The sequence below is a fragment of the Leucopleurus acutus genome, assembly GCF_964270905.1.
Source record: "Leucopleurus acutus genome assembly, chromosome: 1".
NCBI classification, from domain to species: Eukaryota; Metazoa; Chordata; class Mammalia; order Artiodactyla; family Delphinidae; genus Leucopleurus; species Leucopleurus acutus.
In genome coordinates this window covers 92,416,226-92,442,993 of record NC_139142.1, presented here as the reverse complement: position 1 = coordinate 92,442,993, position 26,768 = coordinate 92,416,226, and the positions used below count along the sequence as shown (strand labels likewise).

At 38.3% G+C, this 26,768-nt stretch overlaps 1 protein-coding gene across 4 annotated transcripts in view; it reads left to right on the top strand.

Moving 5' to 3' along the window:
- GABPB1 (GA binding protein transcription factor subunit beta 1) overlaps positions 1-26,455 on the top strand; it is an 88,720-nt gene extending 62,265 nt beyond the window's left edge. For 2 of the 4 annotated variants that reach the window (XM_082860084.1, XM_082860082.1), the window contains exons 7-9: positions 16,445-16,627; positions 19,874-19,989; positions 24,960-26,455. In XM_082860084.1, the coding sequence (XP_082716210.1) occupies positions 16,445-16,627; positions 19,874-19,989; positions 24,960-25,112 (452 nt within the window). In that variant the 3' untranslated portion in view covers positions 25,113-26,455. Of the gene's footprint in view, positions 1-16,441; positions 16,628-19,873; positions 19,990-24,959 lie in introns of all 4 variants that reach the window. The other 2 variants (XM_082860083.1, XM_082860081.1) reach the window with 1 other exon arrangement.
- The last annotated feature ends 313 nt before the right edge of the window (positions 26,456-26,768 follow it).

The following is a 26,768-nucleotide window of genomic DNA, read 5'->3' as shown; positions in this document are numbered from 1 at the left end:
TTTCAACATTGGCTGTGTGTTTGTCATATGGCCTTTATTATGTTGAGGAAAGTTCCCTCTATGCCTACTTTCTGCAGGGTTTTCATTATAAGTGGGTGTTGAATTTTGTCAGAAGCTTTCTCTGCATCTATTGAGATGATCATATGGTTTTTCTCCTTCAATTTGTTAATATGCTGTGTCACGTTCATTGATTTGCATATATTAAAGAATCCTTGCATTCCTGGAATAAACCCCACTTGATCATGGTGTATGATCGTTTTAATCTGCTGTTGGATTCTGTTTGCTGGTATTTTGTTGAGGATTTTTGCATCTATGTTCATCAGTGATATTGGCCTGTAGTTTTCTTTCTTTGTGACATCCGTGTTTGGTTTTGGTATCAGGGTGATGGTGACCTCGTTGAATGAGTTTGGAAGTGTTCCTCCCTCTGCTATGTTTTGGAAGAGTTTGAGAAGGATAGGTGTTAGCTCTTCTCTAAAATTCGCCTGTGAAGCTATCTGGTCCTGGGCTTTTGTTTGTTGGAAGATTTTTAATCACAGTTTCAATTTCAGTGCTTGTGATTGGTCTGCTCATATTTTCTATTTCTTCCTGATTCAGTCTTGGCAGGTGGTGCATTTCTAAGAATTTGTCCATTTCTTCCAGACTGTCCATTTTATTGGCATAGAGTTGCTTGTAATAATCTCTCATGATCTTTTGTATTTCTGCAGTGTCAGTTGTTACTTCTCCTTTTTTCATTTCTAATTCTATTGATTTGAGTCTTCTCCCTTTTTCTCTTGATGAGTCTGGCTAATGGTTTATCAATTTTGTTTATCTTCTCAAAGAACCACCTTCTAGTTTTATTGATCTTTGCTATCATTTCCTTCCTTTCTTTTTCATTTATATCTGATCTGATGTTTATGATTTCTTTTCTTCTGCTAACTTTGGGTTTTTTTCTTCTTCCTTCTCTGATTGCTTCAGGTGCAAGTTTAGGTTGTTTATTCGAGATGTTTCCTGTTTCTTAAGGTGGGCTTGTATTGCTATAAACTTCCCTCTTAGAACTGCTTTTGCTGCATCCCATAGATTTTGGGTCGTCGTATCTCCATTGTCATTTGTTTCTAGGTATTTTTTGATTTCCTCTTTGATTTCTTCAGTGATCACTTCGTTATTAAGTAGTATATTGTTTAGCCTCCATGTATTTGTATTTTTTACAGATCTTTTCCTGTAATTGATATCTAGTCTCATAGCATTGTGGTCGGAAAAGATACTTGATACAATTTTCTTAAATTTACCAAGGCTTGATTTGTGACCCAAGATATGATCTATCCTGGAGAATGTTCCATGAGCACTTGAGAAGAAAGTGTATTCTGTTGTTTTTGGATGGAATGCCATATAAATATCAATTAAGCCCATCTTTTTAATGTATCATTTAAAGCTTGTGTTTCCTTATTTATTTTTATTTTGGATGATCTGGCCATGGGTGAAAGTGGGGTGTTAAAGTCCCCTACTATGAATGTGTTACTGTCGATTTCCCCTTTTATGGCTGTTAGTATTTGCCTTATGTATTGAGGTGCTCCTATGTTGGGTGCATAAATATTTACAATTGCTATATCTTCTTCTTGGATCGATCCCTTGATCATTATGTAGTGTCCTTCTTTGTCTCTTCTAATAGTCTTTATTTTAAAGTCTATTTTGTCTGATATGAGAATTGCTACTCCAGCTTTCTTTTGGTTTCCATTGGCATGGAATATCTTTTTCCGTCCCCTTACTTTCAGTCTGTATGTGTCTCTAGGTCTTAAGTGGGTCTCTTGTAGACAGCATATATATGGGTCTTGTATTTGTATCCATTCAGCCAATCTGTGTCTTTTGGTGGGAGCATTTAGTCCATTTACATTTAAGGTAATTATTGATATGTATGTTCCTATTCCCATTTTCTTAATTGTTTTGGGTTCGTTATTGTAGGTCTTTTCCTTCTCTTGTGTTTCTTGCCTAGAGAAGTTCCTTTAGCATTTGTTGTAAAGCTCGTTTGGTGGTGCTGAACTCTCTCAGGTTTTGCTTGTCTGTAAAGGTTTTAATTTCTCCATCAAATCTGAATGAAATCCTTGCTGGGGAGAGTAATCTTGGTTGCAGGTTTTTCTCCTTCATCACTTTAAATATGCCCTGCCATTGCCTTCTTGCTTGCAGGGTTTCTGCTGAAAGATCAGCTGTTAACCTTATGGGGATTCCCTTGTGTGTTATTTGTTGTTTTTCCCTTGCTGCTTTTAATATGCTTTCTTTGTATTTAATTTTTGACAGTTTGATTAATATGTGTCTTGGCGTGTTTCTCCTTGGATTTATCCTGTATGGGACTCTCTGTGCTTCCTGGACTTGATTAACTATTTCCTTTCCCATATTAGGGAAGTTTTCAACTATAATCTCTTCAAATATTTTCTCAGTCCCTTTCTTTTTCTCTTCTTCTTCTGGAACCCCTATAATTCGAATGTTGGTGCGTTTAATGTTGTCCCAGAGGTCTCTGAGACTGTCCTCAGTTCTTTTCATTCTTTTTTCTTTATTCTGCTCTGCAGTAGTTATTTCCACTATTTTATCTTCCAAGTCACTTATCCGTTCTTCTGCTATTGATCCCATCTAGAGTATTTTTCATTTCATTTATTGTGTTGTTCATTGCTGTTTGTTTCATCTTTAGTTCTTCTAGGTCCTTGTTAAATGTTTCTTTCATTTTGTCTATTCTATTTCCAAGATTTTGGATCATTTTTACTATCATTATTCTGAACGCTTTTTCAGGTAGACTGCCTATTTCCTCTTCATTTGTTAGGTCTGGTGGGTTTTTATCTTGCTCCTTCATCTGCGGTGTGTTTTTCTGTCTTCTCATTTTGCTTATCTTACTGTGTTTGGGGTCTCCTTTTCGCAGGCTGCAGGTTCGTAGTTCCCGTTGTTTTTGGTGTTTGTCCCCAGTGGCTAAGGTTGATTCAGTGGGTTTTGTAGGCTTCCTGGTGGAGGTGACCAGTGCCTGTGTTCTGGTGGATGAGGCTGGATCTTGTCTTTCTGGTGGGTAGGTCCACGTCTGGTGGTGTGTTTTGGGGGTGTCTGTGGACTTATTATGATTTTAGGCAGCCTCTCTGCTAATGGGTGTAGTTGTGTTCCTGTCTTGCTAGTTGTTTGGCATAGGGTGTCCAGCACTGTAACTTGCTGGTCGTTGAGTGAATCTGGGTGCTGGTGTTGAGATGGAGATCTCTGGGAGATTTTCGCCGTTTGATATTATGTGGAGCTGGGAGGTCTCTTGTGGACCAGTGTCTTGAAGTTGGCTCTCCCACCTCAGAGGCACAGCACTGACTCCTGGCTGCAGCAGCGAGAGCCTTTCAACCACACGGCTCAGAATAAAAGGTAGAAAAAGTAGAAAGAAAGAATTAGTAGAAGTAGAAAGAAAGGAGGGAGCGAAGGAGGGAGGGAGGGAGGAAGGAAGGAAGGAAGGAAAAAAGAAAGAAGATAAAGTACAATAAAATAAAGTAAGATAAAATATAAAGTTATTAAAATAAAAATAATTGTTAAGAGAAAAAGAAAAAAATTAAAAACAAAAAAAACGGACTTATAGAACCCTAGGACAAATGGTGGAAGCAAAGCTATATAGACAAAATCTCACACAGAAGCATACACATACACACTCACAAAAAGGGGAAAAGGGGAAAAAATCATAAATCTTGCTCTCAAAGTCCACCTCCTCAATTTGGGATGATTCGTTGTCTATTCATGTATTCCACAGATGCAGGGTACATCAAGTTGATCGTGGAGCTTTAATCCGCTGCTTCTGAGGCTGCTGGGAGAGATTTCCCTTTCTCTGATTTGTTCTCACAGCTCCCAGGGGCTCAGCTTTGGATTTGGCCCCACCTCTGCGTGTAGGTCGCTGAAGGGCCTCTGTTCTTCTCTCAGCCAGGACAGGGTTAAAGGAGCCGCTGATTCAGGGGCTCTGGCTCACTCAGGCCGGGGGGGAGGGAGGGGCACGGAGTGCTGGGCAAGCCTGCGGCGGCAGAGGCCGGCATGAAGTTGCACCAGCCTGAGGCGCGCCGTGCGTTCTCCCAGGGGAGTTGTCCCTGGTTCCCGGGACCCCAGCAGTGGCGGGGTGCACAGGCTCCCCGGAAGGGGGTTGTGGATAGTGACCTGTGCTCGCACACAGGCTTCTTGGTGGCGGCAGCAGCAGCCTTAGTGTCTCATGCCCGTCTCTGGGGTCCGCGCTTTTAGCCGCGGCTCGCGCCCGTCTCTGGAGCTCCTTTAAGCAGCGCTCTTAATCCCCTTTCCTGGCGCACCAGGAAACATAGAGGGAAGAAAATGTCTCTTGCCTCTTCGGCAGGTCCAGACTTTTCCCCGGACTCCCTCCTGGCTAGCCGTGGCGCACTAAACCCCTGCAGGCTGTGTTCATGCCGCCAACCCCAGTCCTCTCCCTGCGCTCCTACCGAAGCCCGAGGCTCAACTCCCATTCCCGCCCGCCCCGGCGTGTGAGCAAACAAGCCTCTTGGGCTGGTGAGTGCCGGTGGGCACTATAGTTCTTCAGAGGACAGAGATTACTTTTAGCTGGAGTTGGGGCATGGTGTTAGGGGAGTGGGGTGAGGTTGAGTTGTACCCTAAAGAATGAATGGGATTTAAGGATTTAGATAGGTAAGAACTCATTTCAAGTTATTCCATTTTGGAATGTGTTCCAAAATGAAGATACAAAAAAGTAAATATTTTCTTTTGGGGATTGCAGCTGCCTTTTTCCTCATAAGAAAACCACCCCTTGGTGGTACACTATTAATAAACAGAGGCAATCATGTTGTCCTATTTTTCTACCAAAGCTTACACACCAGTCTGTTACAGGTGTTTCCTATTTGGAAAATCAAAATTCCAGGAAGCTCTCGCCCTTACTCTCACTTCTTGCTTTAGAACAAAATTAAAATGTACAAATAATAAAAATTCATGGAGGGATATATCATGCTTATGTTAAAGGAATAACTCAAAACTGTTCTTGAGCTAAGTTTTCCATATATTGGTTTACAAATATCTGTTCATTTACAATTAGAAAAATATTTATTCATTCATTGAACAGATTTTTGTTGAATATCTCTTATGTTCTGGTAAACAATCATATACAGTCCCAACCTTTGTGGAACACGTAGTCTTTCAGTAGAATGAGATATTAAAGTTATTCACTCAGATAAATACTTGTGATTCGTGGTATATATAAAGAATACAGGATTTTGACCAAGTTGGTGAGTCTTTCTAGAGGAAGAGACATTTAAACTAAAGACTAAGTAGGAATTAGTGGAGCAAAACTTGGGGGAAGAACATTTTAGGAAGGAGGACACATGTGAAGCTTTTGAGGCAGGAAAGCTTGTCCTTTCAGAGGACTCAGAGACCAGCGTGGCTGAGCTCAGCAAGGGGGAGAGTAAGTCACGGTAATTGAAGGTAAGATTATATAGGACTTTTAAAATGATTTCTTTGGTGGGCTCTGGAAGGGAGTTTAGTTAGGAGTCTAATGCAGTCACCTGGGGAAGAAATAATGGTAGCGTGGATTAGGATTTGGCAAAGGGATAATAAGAAGTGAATAGGGACGGGAAGGCGGAAGATGGCGGAAGAGTAAGACGCGGAGATCACCTTCTTCCCCACAGATACACCAGAAATACATATACACGTGGAACAACTCCTACAGAACACCTACTGAAGGCTGGCAGAAGACCTCAGACCTCCCAAAAGGCAAGAAACTCCCCACGTACATGGGTAGGGCAAAAGAAAAAACAGAGACAAAAGAATAGGGACGGCACCTGCACCAGTGGGAGGGAGCTGTGAAGGAGGAAAAGTTTCCACGCACTAGGAAGCCCCTTCGCGGGCGGAGACTGCGGGAGGCGGAGGGGGGAGCTTCGAAGCTGCGGAGGAGAGCGCAGCCACAGGGGTGTGGAGGGCAAAGCGGGGAGATTCCTGCACAGAGGATCGGTGCCGACCGGCACTCACCAGCCCGAGAGGCTTGTCTGCTCACCCGCCGGGGCGGGCGGGGCTGCGAGTTGAGGCCGGAGCGCAGGGAGAGGACTGGGGTTGGCGGCTTGAACATAGCCTGAAGGGGTTAGTGCACCACAGCTAGCCGGGAGGGAGTCCGGGGAAAAGCCTGCACCTGCCGAAGAGGCAGGAGACTTTTCCTTCCCTCTTTGTTTCCTGGGGCGTGAGGAGAGGGGTTTAAGAACGCTGCTTAAAGGAACTCCAGAGACGGGCGCGAGCCGCGGCTAAAAGCGCGAACCCCAGAGACGGGCGCGAGCCGCGGCTGAAAGCGCGGAATCCAGAGACGGGCGCGAGCCGCGGCTGAAAGCGCGGAATCCAGAGACGGGCGCGAGCCGCGGCTGAAAGCGCGGAATCCAGAGACGGGCGCGAGCCGCGGCTAAAAGCGCGGACCCCAGAGGCGGGCGGGAGACGTTAAGGCTGCTGCTGCCGCCACCGAGGGGCCTGTGTGCGAGCACAGGTCACTCTCCACACCCCTCTTCCGCGGAGCCTGTGCAGCCCGCCACTGCCAGGTTCCCGGGATCCAGGGACAACTTCCCCGGGACAGCGCACAGCGCGCCTCAGGCTGGTGCAAAGTCACGCCGGCCTTTGCCACCGCAGGCCCGCCCCGCACTCTGTGCCCCTCCGTCCCCGCCGGCCTGAGTGCGCCAGAGCCCCCAATCAGCGGCTCTTTTAACCCCATCCTGTCTGAGCAAAAAACAGACGCCCTCCAGCGACCTACACGCAGAGGCGGGGCCAAATCCAAAGTTTAGCCCTGGGAGCTGTGAGAACAAAGAAGAGAAAGGGAAATCTCTCCCAGCAGCCTCAGGAGCAGCGGATTAAAGCTCCACAATCAACTTGATATACCCTGCATCTGTGGAATACCTGAATAGACAACCGATCATCCCAAATTAAGGAAGTGGACTTTAGGAGCAAGATCTATGATTTTTTCCCCTTTTCCTCTTTTTGTGAATGTGTATGTGTATGCTTCTGTGTGAGATCTTGTCTGTATAGTCTTGCTTCCACCATTTGTCCTAGGGTTCTATCCGTCCATGTTTTTTTTTAAATTTTTTTTTCTTAATAATTAATTTTAATAACAATATTATACTTTACCTTCGTTCTTTCTTTCTTTCTTTCCGTCCTTCCTTCCCTCCTTTAGACAACGAATCATCCCAAATTGAGGAGGTGGTCTCTGACAGCAAGATTTAGGATTTTTCCCCATTTACCTCTTTTAGTGAGGGTGTATGTGTATGCTTCTGTGTAAGATTTTGTCTGTATAGCTTTGTTTCCAACATTTGTCCTAAGGTTCTTTCCGTCCTTTTTTTTTTTTCCCTAAATAAGAATTTTTTAATTCAATAACTTTATTATACTTTATTTTATTTTTACTGTATCTTCTTCCTTTCTGTCTTTTTTCATTCTTTCCCTCCTTCCTTCCTTCCTCCCTCCCTCCCTCCTTTCTTTCCTTCTTTCCTTCTTTGCTTCTTTCTTTCTTTCTTCCTTCCTTCCTACCCTCCTTTCCTTCTTTCTTTCCTCATACTTCTACTAATTCCCTCTACTTTTTCTCCCTTTTATCCTGAGCCGTGTGGATGAAAAGCTTTTGGTGCTCCAGCCAGGAGGCAGGGCTCTGCCTGTGAGGTAGGAGAGCCAACTTCAGGACACTGATCAACAAGAGACCTCCCAGCTCCACATAATATCAAACGGCAAAAATCTCCCAGAGACCTCCATCTTAACACCAGCACCCAGCTTCACTCAACGACCAGCAAGCCACAGTGCTGGAAAACCTATGCCAAACAACTAGCAAAACAGGAACACAACCTCACCCATTAGCAGAGAGGCTGCCTAAAATCATAATAAGGCCACAGACACCCCCAAACACACCACCAGACGTGAACCTGCCCACTAGAGAGACAAGATCCAGCCTCATCCACCACAACACAGGCACTAGTCCCCTCCACTAGGAAGCCTACACAACCCACTGAACCAACCTTAGCCACTGGAGACAGACATCAAAAACAGGAGGAACTACGAACCTGCAGCCTGCAAAAAGGAGACCCCAAACACAGTAAGATAAGCAAAATGAGAAGACAGAAAAACACACAGCAGATAAAGGAGCAAGATAAAAATGCACCAGACCTAACAAATGAAGAGGAAATAGGCAGTCTACCTGAAAGAGAATTCAGAATAATGATAGTAAGGTTGATCCGAAATCTTGGAGATAGAATGGACAATAGATTGGACAAAATGCAAGAATCAGTTAACAAGGACCTAGAAGAACTAAAGATGAAACAAGCAACGATGAACAACACAATAAATGAAATTAAAAGTACTCTAGATGGGATCAATAGCAGAATAACTGAGGCAGAAGAACGGATAAGTGACCTGGAAGATAAAATAGTGGAAATAACTACTGCAGAGCAGAATAAAGAAAAAAGAATGAAAAGAACTGAGGACAGTCTCAGAGACCTCTGGGACAACATTAAACGCACCAACATTCGAATTATAGGGGTTCCAGAAGAAGAAGAGAAAAAGAAAGGGACTGAGAAAATATTTGAAGAGATTATAGTTGAAAACTTCCCTAACATGGGAAAGGAAATAGTTAATCAAGTCCAGGAAGCACAGAGAGTCCCATACAGGATAAATCCAAGGAGAAACACGCCAAGACACATATTAATCAAACTGTCAAAAATTAAATACAAAGAAAGCATATTAAAAGCAGCAAGGGAAAAACAACAAATAACACATAAGGGAATCCCCATAAGGTTAACAGCTGATCTCTCAGCAGAAACCCTACAAGCCAGAAGGGAGTGGCAGGACATACTGAAAGTGATGAAGGAGAAAAACCTGCAGCCAAGACTACTCTACCCAGCAAGGATCTCATTCAGATTTGATGGAGAAATTAAAACCTTTACAGACAAGCAAAAGCTGAGAGAGTTCAGCACCACCAAACCAGCTTTACAACAAATGCTAAAAGATCTTTTCTAGGCAAGAAACACAAGAGAAGGAAAAGACCTATAATAACGAACCCAAAACATTTTAGAAAATGGGAATAGGAACATACATATCGATAATTACCTTAAATGTAAATGGACTAAATGCTCCCACCAAAAGACACAGATTAGCTAAATGGATACAAAAACAAGACCTTTATATATGCTGTCTACAAGAGACCCACTTCAGACCTAGAGACACATACAGACTGAAAGTAAGGGGATGGAAAAAGATATTCCATGCAAATGGAAGCCAAAAGAAAGCTGGAGTAGCAATTCTCATATCAGACAAAATAGACTTTAAGGACTATTAAAAGAGACAAAGAAGGACACTACATAATGATCAAGGAATCGATCCAAGGTGAAGATATAACAATTGTAAATATTTATGCACCCAACATAGGAGCACCTCAATACATAAGGCAAATACTAACAGCCATAAAAGGGGAAATCGACAGTAACACATTCATAGTAGGGGACTTAAACACCCCACTTTCACCCATGGACAGATCATCCAAAATGAAAATAAATAAGGAAACACAAGCTTTAAATGATACATTAAACAAGATGGACTTAATTGATATTTATAGGACACTCCATCCAAAAACAACAGAATACACATTTTTCTCAAGTGCTCATGGAACATTCTCCAGGATAGATCATATCTTAGGTCACAAATCAAGCCTTGGTAAATTTAAGAAAATTGAAATTGTATCAAGTATCTTTTCTGACCACAACGCCATGAGACTAGATATCAATTACAGGAAAAGATCTGTAAAAAATACAAACACATGGAGGCTAAACAATACACTACTTAATAATGAAGATATCACTGAAGAAATCAAAGAGGAAATCAAAAAATACCTAGAAACAAATGACAATGGAGACACAACGACCCAAAACCTGTGGGATGCAGCAAAAGCAGTTCTAAGGGGGAAGTTTATAGCAATACAAGCCCACCTTAAGAAGCAGGAAACATCTCGAATAAACAACCTAACCTTGCACCTCAAGCAATTAGAGAAAGAAGAACAAAAAAACCCCAAAGCTAGCAGAAGGAAAGAAATCATAAAAATCAGAGCAGAAATAAATGAAAAAGAAATGAAGGAAACAATAGCAAAGATCAATAAAACTAAAAGCTGGTTCTTTGAGAAGACAAACAAAATAGATAAACCACTAGCCAGACTCATCAAGAAAAAAAGGGAGAAGACTCAAATCAATAGAATTAGAAATGAAAAAGGAGAGGTAACAACTGACACTGCAGAGATAAAAGAGATCATGAGAGATTACTACAAGCAACTCTATGCCAATAAAATGGACAATCTGGAAGAAATGGACAAATTCTTAGAAATGCACAACCTGCCAAGACTGAATCAGGAAGAAATAGAAAATATGAACAGACCAATCACAAGCACTGAAATTGAAACTGTGATTAAAAACCTTCCAACAAAGAAAAGCCCAGGACCAGATGGCTTTACAGGCGAATTCTATCAAACATTTAGAGAAGAGCTAACACCTATCCTTCTCAAACTCTTCCAAAATATAGCAGAGGGAGGACCACTCCCAAACTCCTTCTACGAGGCCACCATCACCTTGATACCAAAACCAGACAAGGATGTCACAAAGAAAGAAAACTACAGGCCAATATCACTGATGAACATAGATGCAAAAATCCTCAACAAAATACTAGCAAACAGAATCCAACAGCACATTAAAAGGATCATACACCATGATCAAGTGGGGTTTATTCCAGGAATGCAAGGATTCTTCAATATACGCAAATCTATCAATGTGATAAACCATATTAACAAATTGAAGGAGAAAAACCATATGATCATCTCAATAGATGCAGAGAAAGCTTTTGACAAAATTCAACACCCATTTATGATAAAAACCCTGCAGAAAGTAGGCATAGAGGGAGCTTTCCTCAACATAATAAAGGCCATATATGACAAGCCCACAGCAAACATCATCCTCAATGGTGAAAAACTGAAAGCATTTCCACTAAGATCAGGAACAAGACAAGGTTGCCCACTCTCACCACTATTATTCAACATTGTTTTGGAAGTTTTAGCCACAGCAATCAGAGAAGAAAAGGAAATAAAAGGAATCCAAATCGGAAAAGAAGAAGTAAAGCTGTCACTGTTTGCAGATGACATGATCCTATACATAGAGAACCCTAAAGATGCTACCAGAAAACTACTAGAGCTAATCAATGAATTTGGTAAAGTGGCAGGATACAAAATTAATGCACAGAAATCTCTGGCATTCCTATATACTAATGATGAAAAATCTGAAAGTGAAATCAAGAAAACACTCCCATTTACCACTGCAACAAAAAGAATAAAATATCTAGGAATAAACCTACCTAAGGAGACAAAAGACCTGTATGCAGAAAATTATAAGACACTGATGAAAGAAATTAAAGATGATACAAATAGATGGAGAGATATACCATGTTCTTGGATTGGAAGAATCAACATTGTGAAAATGACTCTACTACCCAAAGCAATCTATAGATTCAATGCAATCCCTATCAAACTACCACCGGCATTTTTCACGGAACTAGAACAAAAAATTTCACAATTTGTATGGAAACACAAAAGACCCCGAATAGCCAAAGCAATCTTGAGAACGAAAGAAGGAACTGGAGTAATCAGGCTCCCTGACTTCAGACTATACTACAAAGCTACAGTTATCAAGACGGTATGGTACTGGCACAAAAACAGAAAGATAGATCAATGGAACAGGATAGAAAGCCCAGAGATAAACCCATGCACATATGGACACCTTATCTTTGATAAAGGTGGCAGTAATGTACAATGGAGAAAGGACAGCCTCTTCAATAAGTGGTGCTGGGAAAACTGGACAGGTACATGTAAAAGTATGAGATTAGATCACTCCCTAACACCATACACAAAAATAAGCTCAAAATGGATTAAAGACCTAAATGTAAGGCCAGAAACTATCAAACTCTTAGAGGAAAACATAGGCAGAACACTCTATGACATAAATCACAGCAAGATCCTTTCTGACCCACCTCCTAGAGTAATGGAAATAAAAACAAAAATAAACAAATGGGACCTAATGAAACTTCAAAGCTTTTGCACAGCAAAGAAAACCATAAACAGGACCAAAAGACAACCCTCAGAATGGGAGAAAATATTTGCAAATGAAGCAACCGACAAAGGATTAATCTCCAAAATTTACAAGCAGCTCATGCAGCTCAATAACAAGAAAACAAACAACCCAATCCAAAAATGGGCAGAAGACCTAAATAGACATTTCTCCAAAGAAGATATACAGACTGCCAACAAACACATGAAAGAATGCTCAACATCATTAATAATTAGAGAAATGCAAATCAAAACTACAATGAGATATCATCTCACACCAGTCAGAATGGCCATCATCAAAAAATCTAGAAACAATAAATGCTGGAGAGGGTGTGGAGAAAAGGGAACACTCTTGCACTGCTGGTGGGAATGTGAATTGGTTCAGCCACTATGGAGAACAGTATGGAGGTTCCTTAAAAAACTACAAATAGAACTACCATATGACCCAGCAATCCCACTACTGGGCATATACCCTGAGAAAACCAAAATTCAAAAAGAGTCATGTACCAAAATGTTCATTGCAGCTCTATTTACAATAGCCCGGAGATGGAAACAACCTAAGTGCCCGTCATCGGATGAATGGATAAAGAAGATGTGGCACATATATACAATGGAATATTACTCAGCCATAAAAAGAAACGAAATTGAGCTATTTGTAATGAGGTGGATAGACCTAGAGTCTGTCATACAGAGTGAAGTAAGTCAGAAAGAAAAAGACAAATACCGTATGCTAACACATATATATGGAATTTAAGAAAAAAAAATGTCATGAAGAACCTAGGGGTAAAGCAGGAATAAAGACACAGACCTCCTAGAGAACGGACTTGAGGTTATGGGGAGGGGGAAGGGTGAGCTGTGACAGGGCGAGAGAGAGTCATGGGCATATACACACTAACAAACGTAGTAAGGTAGATAGCTAGTGGGAAGCAGCCGCATGGCACAGGGATATTGGCTTGGTGCTTTGTGACAGCCTAGAGGGGTGGGATAGGGAGGGTGGGAGGGAGGGAGACGCAACAGGGAAGACATATGGGAACATATGTTTATGTATGACTGATTCACTTTGTTATAAAGCAGAAACTAACACACCATTGTAAAGCAATTATACCCCAATAAAGATGTTAAAAAAAAAAAAAAAGAAGTGAATAGATTTGAGAGTTATTTAGTTGTAGAATCAGAAGTTAAAATTGGTTGGATGTAGGCCTTACATCTGCAGTGTAGTTTAGTCCTTATGAAACTCTCATAAACCAATATTTTATGGCTCTAACCTACAGTTTTACATTGATTTTGCATTGCTTAGCCTTATTCTTTCTTGCGGCCCAGCTGTATAATCCCATTAAATGGACATCTGTGACTACCCTTCTTTTTGTCTTTAGAGCAACTTCAGCTAATTGTTAATAAGGTGGTTTTTTCCAAAGGTATAATGCATCTGGTGGCTGTTTCCCTCCTTTCTCCTAATAGTGAAATTTGAGTCAGGTCCCCTTTGCATGTTGTTGGTTTTTTTTGTCTGTTCCTAAAGTAGATCAATAAAAGTGAATTGGCTTTCAGGTATATGTTACTGGGCTTCATAAGATTGTTTTGTTTTTGCCTTTTTTAAAAAAATGTCAGGTTCTATTGCAGGCAATCCTACTTTTGAAATGTTATTTTTTTCTTCAGTAAGCCTAGTTTCTATTTTATTGAAATATTTATATGCATATAGAATTTTCAATCTTCTAGTAACATCTCAAAGACAGTTTTTTCCTTGTCTTAGTTGACTTTTATGGCATTAAAATTCAAAAGTCATGTTGAACAAGAGGTCTCAAACATTTTCAGAGATGCTGTAGATTATCTAGGCTCTCTTTGTATATTATAACTTGACTTTTAAATTAGACCAATGAATATTTATTAGTTATTTTTTTATCCGGGGGTTTTATATTTGGATATATCTGTCTATGTATATTTTTTTAAATAACATTCTTTTTAAAGTTTTTAGGCTTTCTGTTTTATTCTTACATGTTTCAACATTTCACTGCTGGGTTGTTTTTAGGATTACTGAGGGGGTTCTTTGTTTTCTTACATAATTGGTTTCCTTATAATTTTTTCTTAAATTCCTTACCATAGCACAACTTAAAAAGAAAGCTTTTTAGATGAAAGGCAAGAACTCTCTTATCTTAATGACAGTCATTGCAAATAGTGCAAAGATGAAAGTTCTTGAGTTGTGCCTTGATCATATGTGGTCTCAGAAATTTCTTACATATGATTATGTTTTTAAAAATACTTGCTACTTATAGTTAACATTCAACCATAGTGAACATTTGTTTTTCATATGGATATTTTTTACAAGATCAAAGCAATAGTTAATGTCTTTGAAAACCTCAGTAGTTGTTCTATTGAATACATTACTGTTTTATGCCCTACATTTCATTTTAATAATTATCTTCCTGAAATTTTCTTAAGTGCTTGGTGATAAAGCCTAATTATGGTTTAAGACAAACAAAAATGAGAGAACTCAAAACATAAAGGTTTTTGCATTTTGAATATCATCTGTGGTTTGCATTGTGACCCTTGATTACCCAAATAACACAGTAACAGGGTTGCAGCCAGGCCTGTTACCATGAGTTCATCCTTGCAAACTAGGGTCCTAGTACTTATCTTGCCTTTTATTAAAAAAGGAGTTTGTTTAATTAGAGCATCTCTGTATTTAGTAAATCCCTTGGTCGTTAATATCCATGACATTCTGCTGGAATTTGGTAGCAACTTGGCGTGTTTCAGAGTAACTGTGTATCTGAAGGGTAGCGTGACTTCAGGAGAGAATGATTTTATTTCATTACACTTTTGGTAAAGTGTTGCCTCAAATAACACATTTCAAAAAACCATATCATTTAGAAATAGTTTTTTTTGTCATTTCTTTTTTCAGAATTAGTTATATTAAAATGTTTTTTAATGTTGATAGTTATTAAAACCCATAGAAAAATTGGAGAATGAACTTTATACCTTGCACCTGTATTCACCACCTGTTAACATCTTGCCACACCTGCATGTTCACACACAAACACAGACACATGCTTTTATTTTGCCATATTATCTGAAAGTAGGCTAAAGACATCATGACACTTCATCCTTAAATTCTTCAGCATGTATCTACCAAGAACAAGGACAGCTTCCTATGTATTCCTATGTATTCCTATGTATTCACAGTTCTATTATGTTTCTTAAAAACAATATTAATTTAGTAATATTATCTGGCATATTATCTAGCATATGGTCCATATTCAAGTTTCCTCAATTATCCCCAAAATGTCCTTTATAACTATTTGTTTTCACCCAGGATCCAATCAAAGTTCACACACTATATTCGATTATTATGTCTCTTTAGTCTCCCCCAATCTAGGACAGTCTTACTGCCTCACTTGTTCTTTATGACACTGAAATCTTTGTAGAGTTTAAGCCAGTTGTCTGCAGGATCACTCACATTCTAGATTCACTTGTTTCTTAATAATTAGATTCAGGTCAAACATTTCCAGTAAGAACACAGGGATATTTTGTAATCTCCTGTTGCATCACATCAGGAGTCACTTTAATTGCTGTGTAGTATTCCAGTGCATGAATCTACCAGTTTATTCATTCTACTTTTGACAGATACCTGATTTGTTTCAAGTTTTTGACTATTATGAGTAAAGCTGCTATGTGTAGTCTTTTGGGATCAGTAGTTGGGCATAGCTTGTGGGAAAGGATTTTGGCAATTTCTTTACCTAGGCAAGACCTGGAGTGCTGTGTTCAGCTGCCAGAATCCTCTCTGAACCTTTCATAAAACATTGAGAACATAGTTTTGAATTTTATTTATGTAAATGTTAATATATTTTTTCATAGCCTACAGTACCAGATCTATTTGCCACTTATTATGAAGGCAACCCTTGCTCACACAATCCAAAAAGGGAATACTGTTTATTCTCTCTGCTTGAAGAATACAAATTTCCATGTTTTGTTGGATAGGAAATGTATATCAACTCATATATGTAAATTTGAATGGAGTATAACCACATACAATATCTTATTTTTTGGATTGTGGAATCTTATTAAGCTGGCATAACCTTTGTCAAATCTGTGACCTTAGGGGAGCTTCTAAATTTCGTACCTCATAGAACTAAATGAAGATAGTTTATTTAAACATGTGCATGCATAGATAGTTGGAACTCACTTATTGTAACTTGTGGGACTTGTAGTCAACTGTTTACATAGGTATCTACAACACCAATGGAGACTGAATTTAAAAACCATGTAAAAGCTTTTCTGTGTAAGAAAGAAGGACGGACAGCAAAGGTAGCAGAGCAAAAATAAACTTCTGTTCATACTTTTATATATGTTCACTGATTTTTACATATATATTTTTTTTTCCAGTAGTGGCTACGGAGGAAGTAGTTACTGCAGAATCTGTGGATGGTGCAATTCAGCAAGTAGTTAGTTCAGGGGGTCAGCAAGTCATCACAATAGTTACAGATGGAATTCAGCTTGGAAATTTGCACTCCATTCCAACCAGTGGAATAGGTCAGCCCATCATTGTGACCATGCCAGATGGACAACAAGGTTGGTAGAAGGCATTTACATAAAGTTTGCATTTATTCTTAATCCTCAGGAAATTGTGACATGTTTTTCAAAGCATTTATTTTTGCCTTAAATTTTGTTTTTGTAACCTTTTGCAGCAGACTTAATTGCCTAGTTTTATTTGCTTAGGCTACTGTTAAAATTAGCTTGCTTTCTCTGAGTGTATACTAGGTACAAAGAGGAATTGGCCCCAAAGTATTCTGGTTGGAAAATGAGCTTAAATAAATAATTCAAAATCAGTATTGGACAATACTTTCCTAGGCCATTTAATGCAATTCAGATATCATACGGGCTTTTAAAAACACCATGTGAAAAAAAGCTACTTAAAAAGAAGTTGGACTTAGGAGTTATGGTAGGAACATAGTGACAACTTTTAGCAACTTTGTTGATAATTGTCCCAATTTTTTCCTTTTGAGTAATAAGAGAGTAGTAATAAGATAGATGAAACATAAGCCCCAGTTTCATGTTTAGTGAACCTAAAAGACTGAGAAAACCACAAAATTCCATATTTTAAGTGCTTGCCAAAAACATCTTAAGATCTAAGCCAGGGCAGTATCAGGGAAACCCCCAGTCGTGCATCAAGAAAAGGGGTTGAGCTCAGAAATCAGCCATAAATATACACTTCCAGTAAGACAGGGCCCAATCTGAGTAGGAAGTGCTGCAAGTAGGATTAAGATAGACTAGAGCATGAAAGCTGGAGGAAGCAGAAAGAGAACGTGCAGAAAGTTCCTATCTGAACAAGCATCCCAGTACCCAGTACTCTGTACTCCCCCACCCCCCACCAAAAAAAGTATGTGCACACATAACCTTTTAGAAAACGACTAGGATTGCAGAGACCAAGCCTCTTCATGGCCTGTGAAGGAATTAGGGAACGGAAGGGCTGGAGGTAGAAGTTCTCCTAAACCAGGTTTGGTTTAGAGTGATAGTGGAGGTATGGCCCTGCAGAGAGGCCAGGTCTCAAGGAATGATTTTGTTGCCATAGCAGTGGAGGAGGAAACCCTTGACCTGTGGAGCCTGGGAGGCTTTTCTCACCGCTATGCAGAAATCTCCTGCTGGTGGTCCAAGATTTGGATCAAGCCCAGGTACTTTCACAAAACTTTAAAGAACTAATTCTAATTATATAGAAAAGAAGAAACTTTCAAAGTATTTGTTTTAAGCAGATATAACATTGTTTCCAAAACCTGACATTATACACACAGTCTAATCTCATTGATGAACAAATGGAAAGAAACTCATGTTTTTGGATAGGATGACTCACTATTATAAAGCTCTCAGTTCTTCCTGAGTTAATTGATAAATGTAATGTGATAGGAAAAGAAAGACTGTATTAGTTTGCTAGGGCTGCCATAACAAACTACCACAGACTGGGTGACTTAACAGAAGTTTATCTTCTCACAGTGCTGGAAGGTGGAAGTCCAAGATCAAGGTGTTGGCAGGTTTGGTTTCTTCTGAGGCCTTTCTCCTTGGCTTGCAAATGGCTGCCTTCTTGGTGTGTCCTGATATAGTCAGCCCTCAGTCTGTGTGTGTTGTCTGCGACCTAACCTCTTATAAGGACACCAGTCATATTGGATTAGGACCCACTTAAATGACTTCATTTTGGACTTCTCTGGTGGCGCAGTGGTTAAGAATCTGCTTGCCAATGCAGGGGACATGGGTTCGAGCCCTGGTCGGGGAAGATCCCACATGCCACGGAGCAACTAAGCCAGTGCATCAAAGCTACCGAGCCCGTGCTTTAGAGCCCGCGAGCCACAACTACCAAAGCCTGCGTGCCTAGAGCCCATGCTCCGCAGCAGGAGAAGCCACCACAATGAGAAGCCTGTGCACTGCAACAAACAGTTGCCCCTGCTCGCCACAGCTAGAGAAAGTCTGTGCACAGCAACGAAGACCCAACGCAGCCAAAAATAAAACCAAAATCTCATTTTACCTTTTTAGCCTTTTTAAAGGCCCTATCTCCAAATACATTTTGAGGTTCTGGGGGTTAGGACTTAAAACATTTGAATTTTGAGGGGGACACAATTCAAGCCATAACAAAGACCAATAGGTCTTTTTCTGGAATTAGCCAAACAGATTCTGAAGTTTATTTTGGTAGAGGAGGAGGGAAGAAGAATAAGGATAACTAGAAAAGAAGAGCAATGAGAGGACCCTACTGAGTATTAAAATAAACTTTTAAAGCTTTCATAATTTAAAAATTATAACTGGAAAATGAATATATAGACTATGTAGGTAGTCCAGTGAAACAGATATAATTCTCAGTTCTTCTTGAGTGAATTTATAAGTGTAATGTAATATGGTATGAGTTAAAAGAAATACTTTAATTCTCAATATTTCTAATGTTTTTAATTACATTGTACTAAATAAATAATAGTTTTACTATTTTTTCATTTATTTACATTTATAAATGACAGTAGGAGAGTTTTTAATGTTTTGACAACCTTAAAGGCTGTAGGACAGTTGTAATTTTTCCCATTGATGATTAAGATTGTTTTGCATAGTTTTAGCTTGCACAGTCATGTTTATGTTCCCACACTGGTTATGCAAAGCAAGGATAGCCTCTTGCTCTCTGTATATTTACATTTATGTAAAGAGATACTAAAAATTGGGACAGTCTAACAACCCAGTGGAAAAACAAGCAAAGTTTATAAACAGACATTGTTCATAATGGTGTATCCTCACAGTGGAATATAATGCAGCTAAATGAAAGAAAGCTCTCTGTGTCTTGGTGAAAGATAGCCTAGATATATGGAGTGAAAAAAGCAGACACAGAATGATATATCTATCTTATGTATGTTTGAATGTATGTTTTGTATGTATGCTACCTTTCGTGTAAGAGAGAGAAAAAGGAGAATGTATATTCATGTTTGGTTTTACATAAATGAACACAAGAACAATGTATAAGCAACCAGTAAAAGTATCTGTTTTAGCAAGAGTGAAGTCAGACCTCTCAAAATATGCTTGTTAAGTATTATTTTGATTTTGAGCCAATGAATGTATTATCTATAAAATTAAAAAACGTAAGTAGGTACCTTAAACAGTAAGTAGTTTTCAGTAAATAGACAAGAAGTTGAAGACAAATATGGACATTTCTCATAAACAGCAAATCAGTGTTTTGAAATTATTGTTTTTGGAATATATTTATTTTAGATGAGTTGCATCAACAATCTCAAGACTAGTTTTAATTCTTCTAAACCTATCTGTAAATGAAGTAATGTGTACATTTTTTCATTTTAGTATTAACAGTACCAGCAACAGACATTGCTGAAGAAACTGTTATAAGTGAAGAACCACCAGCCAAGAGACAATGTATTGAAATAATTGAAAACCGGGTGGAGTCTGCAGAAATAGAAGTAAGGAGTCTTTTACCCGGTGTGTTTTGCTGCAGTCATCCAAAATAAATTCCATTTGCTTTTCTTTCTTTCTTTTTTTTTTGTCTTTTATATTTATTACTGACAGTATTGTTTTGATATAGCATGAGTACTTTTTTGTCTAATTTTTTGGCCTTATCCATATAGCAAGCCTTCAATAAATAAATATTGAATGAATGAATGAATGAGTAAAGAATTTGTTTGTAACAAAGTCTGTCATCATGGTAACATTGGAATGTCTTTTGTTCTTGTACTGCATCCTTTATTTTCTATTAAATTTACATACATCATTCTCCCAAGTCACTAAAGGGAATGTCACTATATATTGACTAAAAAAATTTTTTTCTTTCAAAAGTGAAAGGCGAATGCCTATTTGGGCTGGAAGATGCTCTTAAAGAATGTTGAAGTTTGTCAGCTGAGTTATTTTGTAAAAAGCCATAGGTAACAGTTTATTTCACGATTAAGTCCCTTAAGGAAATTAAATTTAGACTGTTGATAGGATTCACTTTCTTTTCCCTCTGCCAAACTAGTTTGTAATTATAAACTAGTTTGTAAGTGTAACCAAACCATAGTTATTACGTCACAGATTTTTTTCTCACATGACTGTAAATAAAGTTATGTTTTCCAAAGCTGATATTAACTTATATCAAATGAAAATAAGATCATTCTTGAATAACTTTGAAAGAGCAACTGCAGTGTAAAGAAAAGAATATTGGACTTGAAATTACATGAGCTGGATTTGAATCCCACCTCTTGCCCCTCCCTATTAGCTTTGAGGCAAGTTATCTTACCTTTCTGAGTTCCTGTTTATTTTCTCCCAAATTGGAATTTAAGATAACAATATCTGTATTTTGGGTTTTTTATGAGAGTTGAAAAAGTCAGCATACTCATTATATACACATTCATAATATCTAATATGTGTGAATAATAAATGTTGGTGAATATTTAGGAATTCTTTGTTATCATAGAAAAGAGAGGATTTAAAAAAATGCCATCTAAAGGCAACATAATTCTGACTGAGGACAATTAGAAAATATCCTTGCCCAAATTCGTTTACATGTAAGACTGGTACAGCTTTGGCCACAATCTCAAAGGACATATTATTGAGTTACGAAGAATTTGATTCATGGTTTAACCAGAATGTTTGATAAACTTGTGACTTTAATTATTGAGGGTGAGTTGTTTCATTTCTTCAAAATTTAAAGTGATATTCAGTACACTGAAGTTTTTATAAACTAACCATTTATTTCATTGAATGGTATCAGTATACTTATTATTTTAAAATCTTTAATGTCTTTTACTGATAAATCAGTTGATCTTGTTTTCTGGCATATAAGGTGAGAAAGATTTTGTGATGTACTTTGCTTTAACTATTTAATAAAACATTTTTAAATTACTTGAATTTTTATTGAACATAAACTGACTCAATTCAACATTTCTTTTAGTTGAAGTATAGTAGATTTATGTCAATTCAACATTTTCAAAATAATGAATGTGCAGGCTGTACTTTTATTTACCTAACAACCAGTGAGAATTTCTGTTTTCATCAAAGATCAACCTAATTCCACTCTTACAGTCTTTCAGAGACCAAGGAGAATAATTGCAAATAACAAGAAAGTATGAATTGAGGTATATAAATTAACTAGAACCAAGGAGATTAGAACTTCAGGGAGATGGAATTTTAGCTTGATATAAAGAACTTCACGAGTTAGTTTTAGCTTAATTTTAGTAATTAGAGCTTTCTGGTAATGAAAGTCTTATTCTCCATCACTGGAAATGTTCAAGCCAAAGTTGCAGGATGTTAGAGCTATTACAGAGAGACTTTGAAGCATGCAGTGAGAAGAGATGGTAGAGGTGGGCAGGGGATACAGAATGAAGAGAGACCTCCAATGTTTTCTAAAACCAGGTAATCATTTCCTTATAGTACATAAGAGTTCTTTTGATTTTATTTTCTGAGGTGACCAATAGAGTTATCTTGGGGGTATACTTTTATATTCCTTTCTAAGTGATTGCTTAGCCATTAACCCAAAAAGTTTCTCTAAAGCAGTGCTTCTCACCTGGAGCAATTTTGACCCCAGGGGACATTTGGCAATGTCTGGATACATTTTGGGTTGTCACAATGAGGGACATGCCACTGACATTTAGTGGATAGAGGCTGGGGATGCTGCTAAACACTATACACATCCTACAATGTGTGTTTTGCCGCTCAATTCTGCAGTTGTGGTAGGAAAGCAGCCATGGGCAATTTGGAAATGAGTGGGTATGGCTGTATTTCAGTAAAACTTTATAAAAACAGGATCATATTTGACCCATGGCAGTTAGAAAATGGACAGCTCAATAGACAAGGAGAGAGCTCATACACCCTGCCTAGTTTCTCTCTTTTTTAAAAAAAACATTTAATGGTTAAGAATATGAGTCTGGAAGCAGATTTAGGTTTGAATGATAATTTTCTGAGTGTGATTGGTCAAGTTATTTAGCCTTTCAAGGCTTGGCTTCCCCATCAGTAAAAAGGGGAAAATAATAGCACCTACATTATCAGAGTGTTGTAAGGTTTAAATGAGAATGCATGTGAAGGACTAGTACAGTGGTGAGCATATAGTAAATGCTCAGTAACTGTTAGTTGTATTATTATTATCTTCTAAAATTTATATTGTGGTATGGTAGAAGATAAATCACTTTAATGATTTTTTTTTGCTTTATAATAGCTAAAGTAAAATAAATTTGAATATTAGAAAATTACATATAAACTATTAAAAGATAATTGTTAATAGCTGAAGCAGAATTCAAGAATCTTGTTTGGAATTTAAAAAGCAAACTCGAAGTCTTTCTTTGTTCTATTATTCTGTTGCCTAATGTAATCATAATATATTGCTTGGGCTTGGAGTTGAAGTGTAAGGTATCTTCCTTACTGCTTTCATCTCCTGAAATAATTGTGAATCTCTTGCTGTTTCTAAGTGTGAATAAATAGGTAATACTAGAAGATGCCTTAGAGTTAATCTTTTCTAATATTTCCAACCAAATCAGGGCAAGTTTTTATCCATATTCAAAACTTTGGCTGCCAAAGGATCTTATTTCTTAGTACATGTAAAAGTATAAAACACTTATGCATGGCTGTACTCACAGGCTGTACTCCTGCCAGAGGTAGGGGTCTAGCTCCCACCTTTCCACTGGTGCCCAAATTCCTGCATAGTTCACTGCCAGGGACTGGTGTCAGTTGCTTACGTGAGGCTGGCATCTTGCCTGAAGTAAGGAGAAAAGGATAGCAGGGTAGGGCGTAGGCATTTCTTCTACTTGTACATTTTGTGTAATTGGAAGATTTGGAGACTACTTGTATAATCAATCACTCTTACATTTGGTGGACTCATGGGAAAAATAAATGTTAGATCTAGCTTCATTCTCAGTGTGGAGAAGGCAGTGGGATCACAGGAAGGCAGGAGTATTTTACATGTTCCTCCTTGTGGACCATGTGCATAGTGGAGGGTAGGGAATCTTTCGGTGTTCACAATGGACAAGGGTCTAGGAGGCAGTGGAAGAGACCACAGTGCCCTCTTTCCCAGCAAGCTTCTTACCCCTCGCCTTTACCTTCAGTTCTCTCTTTTAAGTGTCTTGTCCAGTGTGAACCTGGCCTCTTTTTGCCATTAGTAGTCCTACCCTCAGCCCCCACCCCAAGCAGAAGGCCTGGGCTTCTGTAATGAGGTTGAGCTTGGACCTGGGCAAGTTGAGTTTTTGTCCATGTGCTTACTAGAGGTATGGGAAAGGAATCTTTGAAGTGTTTTCCTTTAGGCAACTGTATAGGGACAGAGTGAGGAGAGGAGAAAGAATACCACTTACATTGGACCAGATTTGTGTTTTTCCTCTCAATTTGTTCAGGAATTTGATACATATATTTTACAGCATATAATATAATGAATCACAGTAGAGAAATTAGTATTTTATTGGTTTGTAAAATGGTATAATTTAGGAAACACTAATCTAGACCAGCACTCTTCATTTTAAAGATGAGGAATCTTGCTTGCTGTCATAGGGAAAGATAGTTTTATTTATTTACTTTTTTATAAAAATTTATTTATTTATTTATGGCTGTGTTGGCTGCTTTCTCTAGTTGCGGCGAGTGGGGGCTACTCATTGCGGTGCGTGGGCGTCCCATTGCGGTGGCTTCTCTTGTTGTGGAGCACAGGCTCTAGGCACGCGGGCTTCAGTAGTTGTGGCACAAGGGCTCAGTAGTTGTGGGTCGTGGGCTCTAGAGCGCAGTCTCGGTAGTTGTGGTGCACGGGCTTTGTTGCTCCGCGGCATGTGGGATCTTCCTGGACCAGGGCTCGAACCCGTGTCCTCTGCATTGGCAGGCGGATTCTTAACCACTGTGCCACCACGGAAGTCCCGGGAAAGATAGTTTTAAAAGCAGTAATATTAGAACCTCATAACCCTGACTCCTCATTGTGTTACCATGAGAAAGCTACATTGTCTCTGAGCATCATTTTCCTCATCTGTAAAATGGGCATAATGTCTGTCTTAGAGACTTGTTATTGGAAATTACCTTGTTTATATATATAATGGGTGCTCAATAAATATTAAGTTTTTTATAATTAGTAGCTTTTTAACATCACAGATAAAGATGTGAAGAGGTATGGTGGTATATTTCCCTGTTAAAGTTCTTCACTAGTTTTTGTAGTATGTATAAAAGTACAGGTACCCAATTTGGGTTCATTATGTTAGTCTTATTTCTAATTAGAAAATAATTTCCTTGAGGTCAGAAACTAATCTGTATCTCGTAGTGTGGAGCTCGAAACTAGGGCTTTAATTATAAGGGAATTGGTGAAAAAGGCAAGATGTCTCAGAAATACCAATACATGGCTACTTCTAGCAACTACAAATTTTTTTATTTGAAAGATGCATGCTTGTATGTGTTATTGTATTTGTGCAACAATTGAAAAAAAACTTTTTTTTTAAATTAGGAGAGAGAAGCTCTTCAGAAACAGCTGGATGAAGCTAATCGAGAAGCACAAAAATATCGACAGCAACTTCTAAAGAAAGAACAGGAAGCAGAGGCCTACAGACAGAAATTAGAAGCTATGACTCGTCTTCAGACTAATAAAGAAGCTGTTTAATTGAAATGAACATATAGTTTGAGTTTACTTTTGGTCAAGAAAGAATACAGTCTTGAACTGTACACAGTAAGGTGCAGTCATGGGAAGACAGGATAATAAAAGAGACTGCAGCTTGATAATTGGACTTAAGCCATGAGCTCTGAATTCTTGTAACATAAAACTTTACTTTAGAAGTTGTGAAATGTATTTAAAACTGAATTCTGTAAATAGTTTTTTTTTTTTACAGTTCCAAATGCGTTGATAAAGATTGTTGAAGAGATCCCAAAACACAATAAGCCACTGTTTTTTGTGAATTCTTTTTGATTTTAGTACAAACCTTAATTTCTCAGAAACAGAACAGTTTTAAGGGTGATCGTTGTTGATTAGACCAAATGTTGTGTAATAATTATGTGGTGGACTGATGCTGGAATTACTCCTGTAGGTATAAACTTCTATATGAAGAGAAGATTTCTCCCAGGAAATCTTGTACAGCTTTAAGTTGTCTCAGATTCTCTGAAAACATTTTTTAGAAAGCAAATTTTTATATTTGTTCAATTTCAGCTATACCCACGTAGATTTACATGTATATGAAGCAGATATTTTTAAAACTTTCTGTTTGTACATATTCTGCATGTTTTATAATTTCAAAATGCATCACTTGCATAGGTATTTTTCCCACAAAGATGATGAAAATTACTAGGAAAGAAAGAAACCCTTTTATTCTATAGGTCATTGAAACTAAGTAAGCTAGCAGCTGGTTTTATTGGAATGACAATGTTCTTGGAAGGAGCAGCTTACAAGATACCTTGAATTTGCAAACTGCAACATCTATGCTTTTTTGAAAATTTCATAGTGGGGATGTGAAACAATTCTGTGCCTTCCATCATGATTTCCACATGAAAGCACTTTAAGGCACTGGATTTTAATATAATGTTTTCAGAAAACTCAAAGCATATGGCTTTCTGAAATATTTCGTGGACTCATTTCCTCCCCAGGAAATTATTCTTACGAAAAAAAATTGCTTTTGTATGGTAGAACAGGAACTTTTTGTACTACGGTGATGCTATAGATATGTCTGACATAACTTTTACTTTCCCTGTGAAAGCTGTATGTCTGTGCTGTGACTGGCTCTCATCACAATATTGTTCAATTCCACAATGTATGGACATTAAACTCTGACATAGTGTTCTTTCTTTTTTGTAAACATAACTTCAAGTTCTTTTTCGTGTTTCATTTTTAAATGTTTTATTGCTTTATGAAAATGTTTAACCCTAAGACCCTTCTAGATTACCTATACTGTATAAAGAAGCAATTACCCTTAAAACTGTACTCTGCCCTACTTTTCTATTTTACAATTAAATATCTTTTCCACATATGTTCAGTGTAGACTTATATTTTGACCACATTTTATTCACACATTAAAAAGTTTGTTCTGTGTATTACGGCCATATTCCACGTATGAAAATATTATAAATTCTTCACACTGTGTCTTAAAAGTATCTAAAACTGGGTTTTACAAATGCCAAGTCATATTTTCAGTTGCGTGAAGCTGCTTTTCTGTGTCTGTTTTTTAGTATGTTAGTGCATTTATGGATTTGTTATGTTAGGAAGGGTACCCTAACGTGTGCAGTGTCAGAGTAGAGCAGGGGCAGCGTGTTCACCCCACTGTATAGTTTT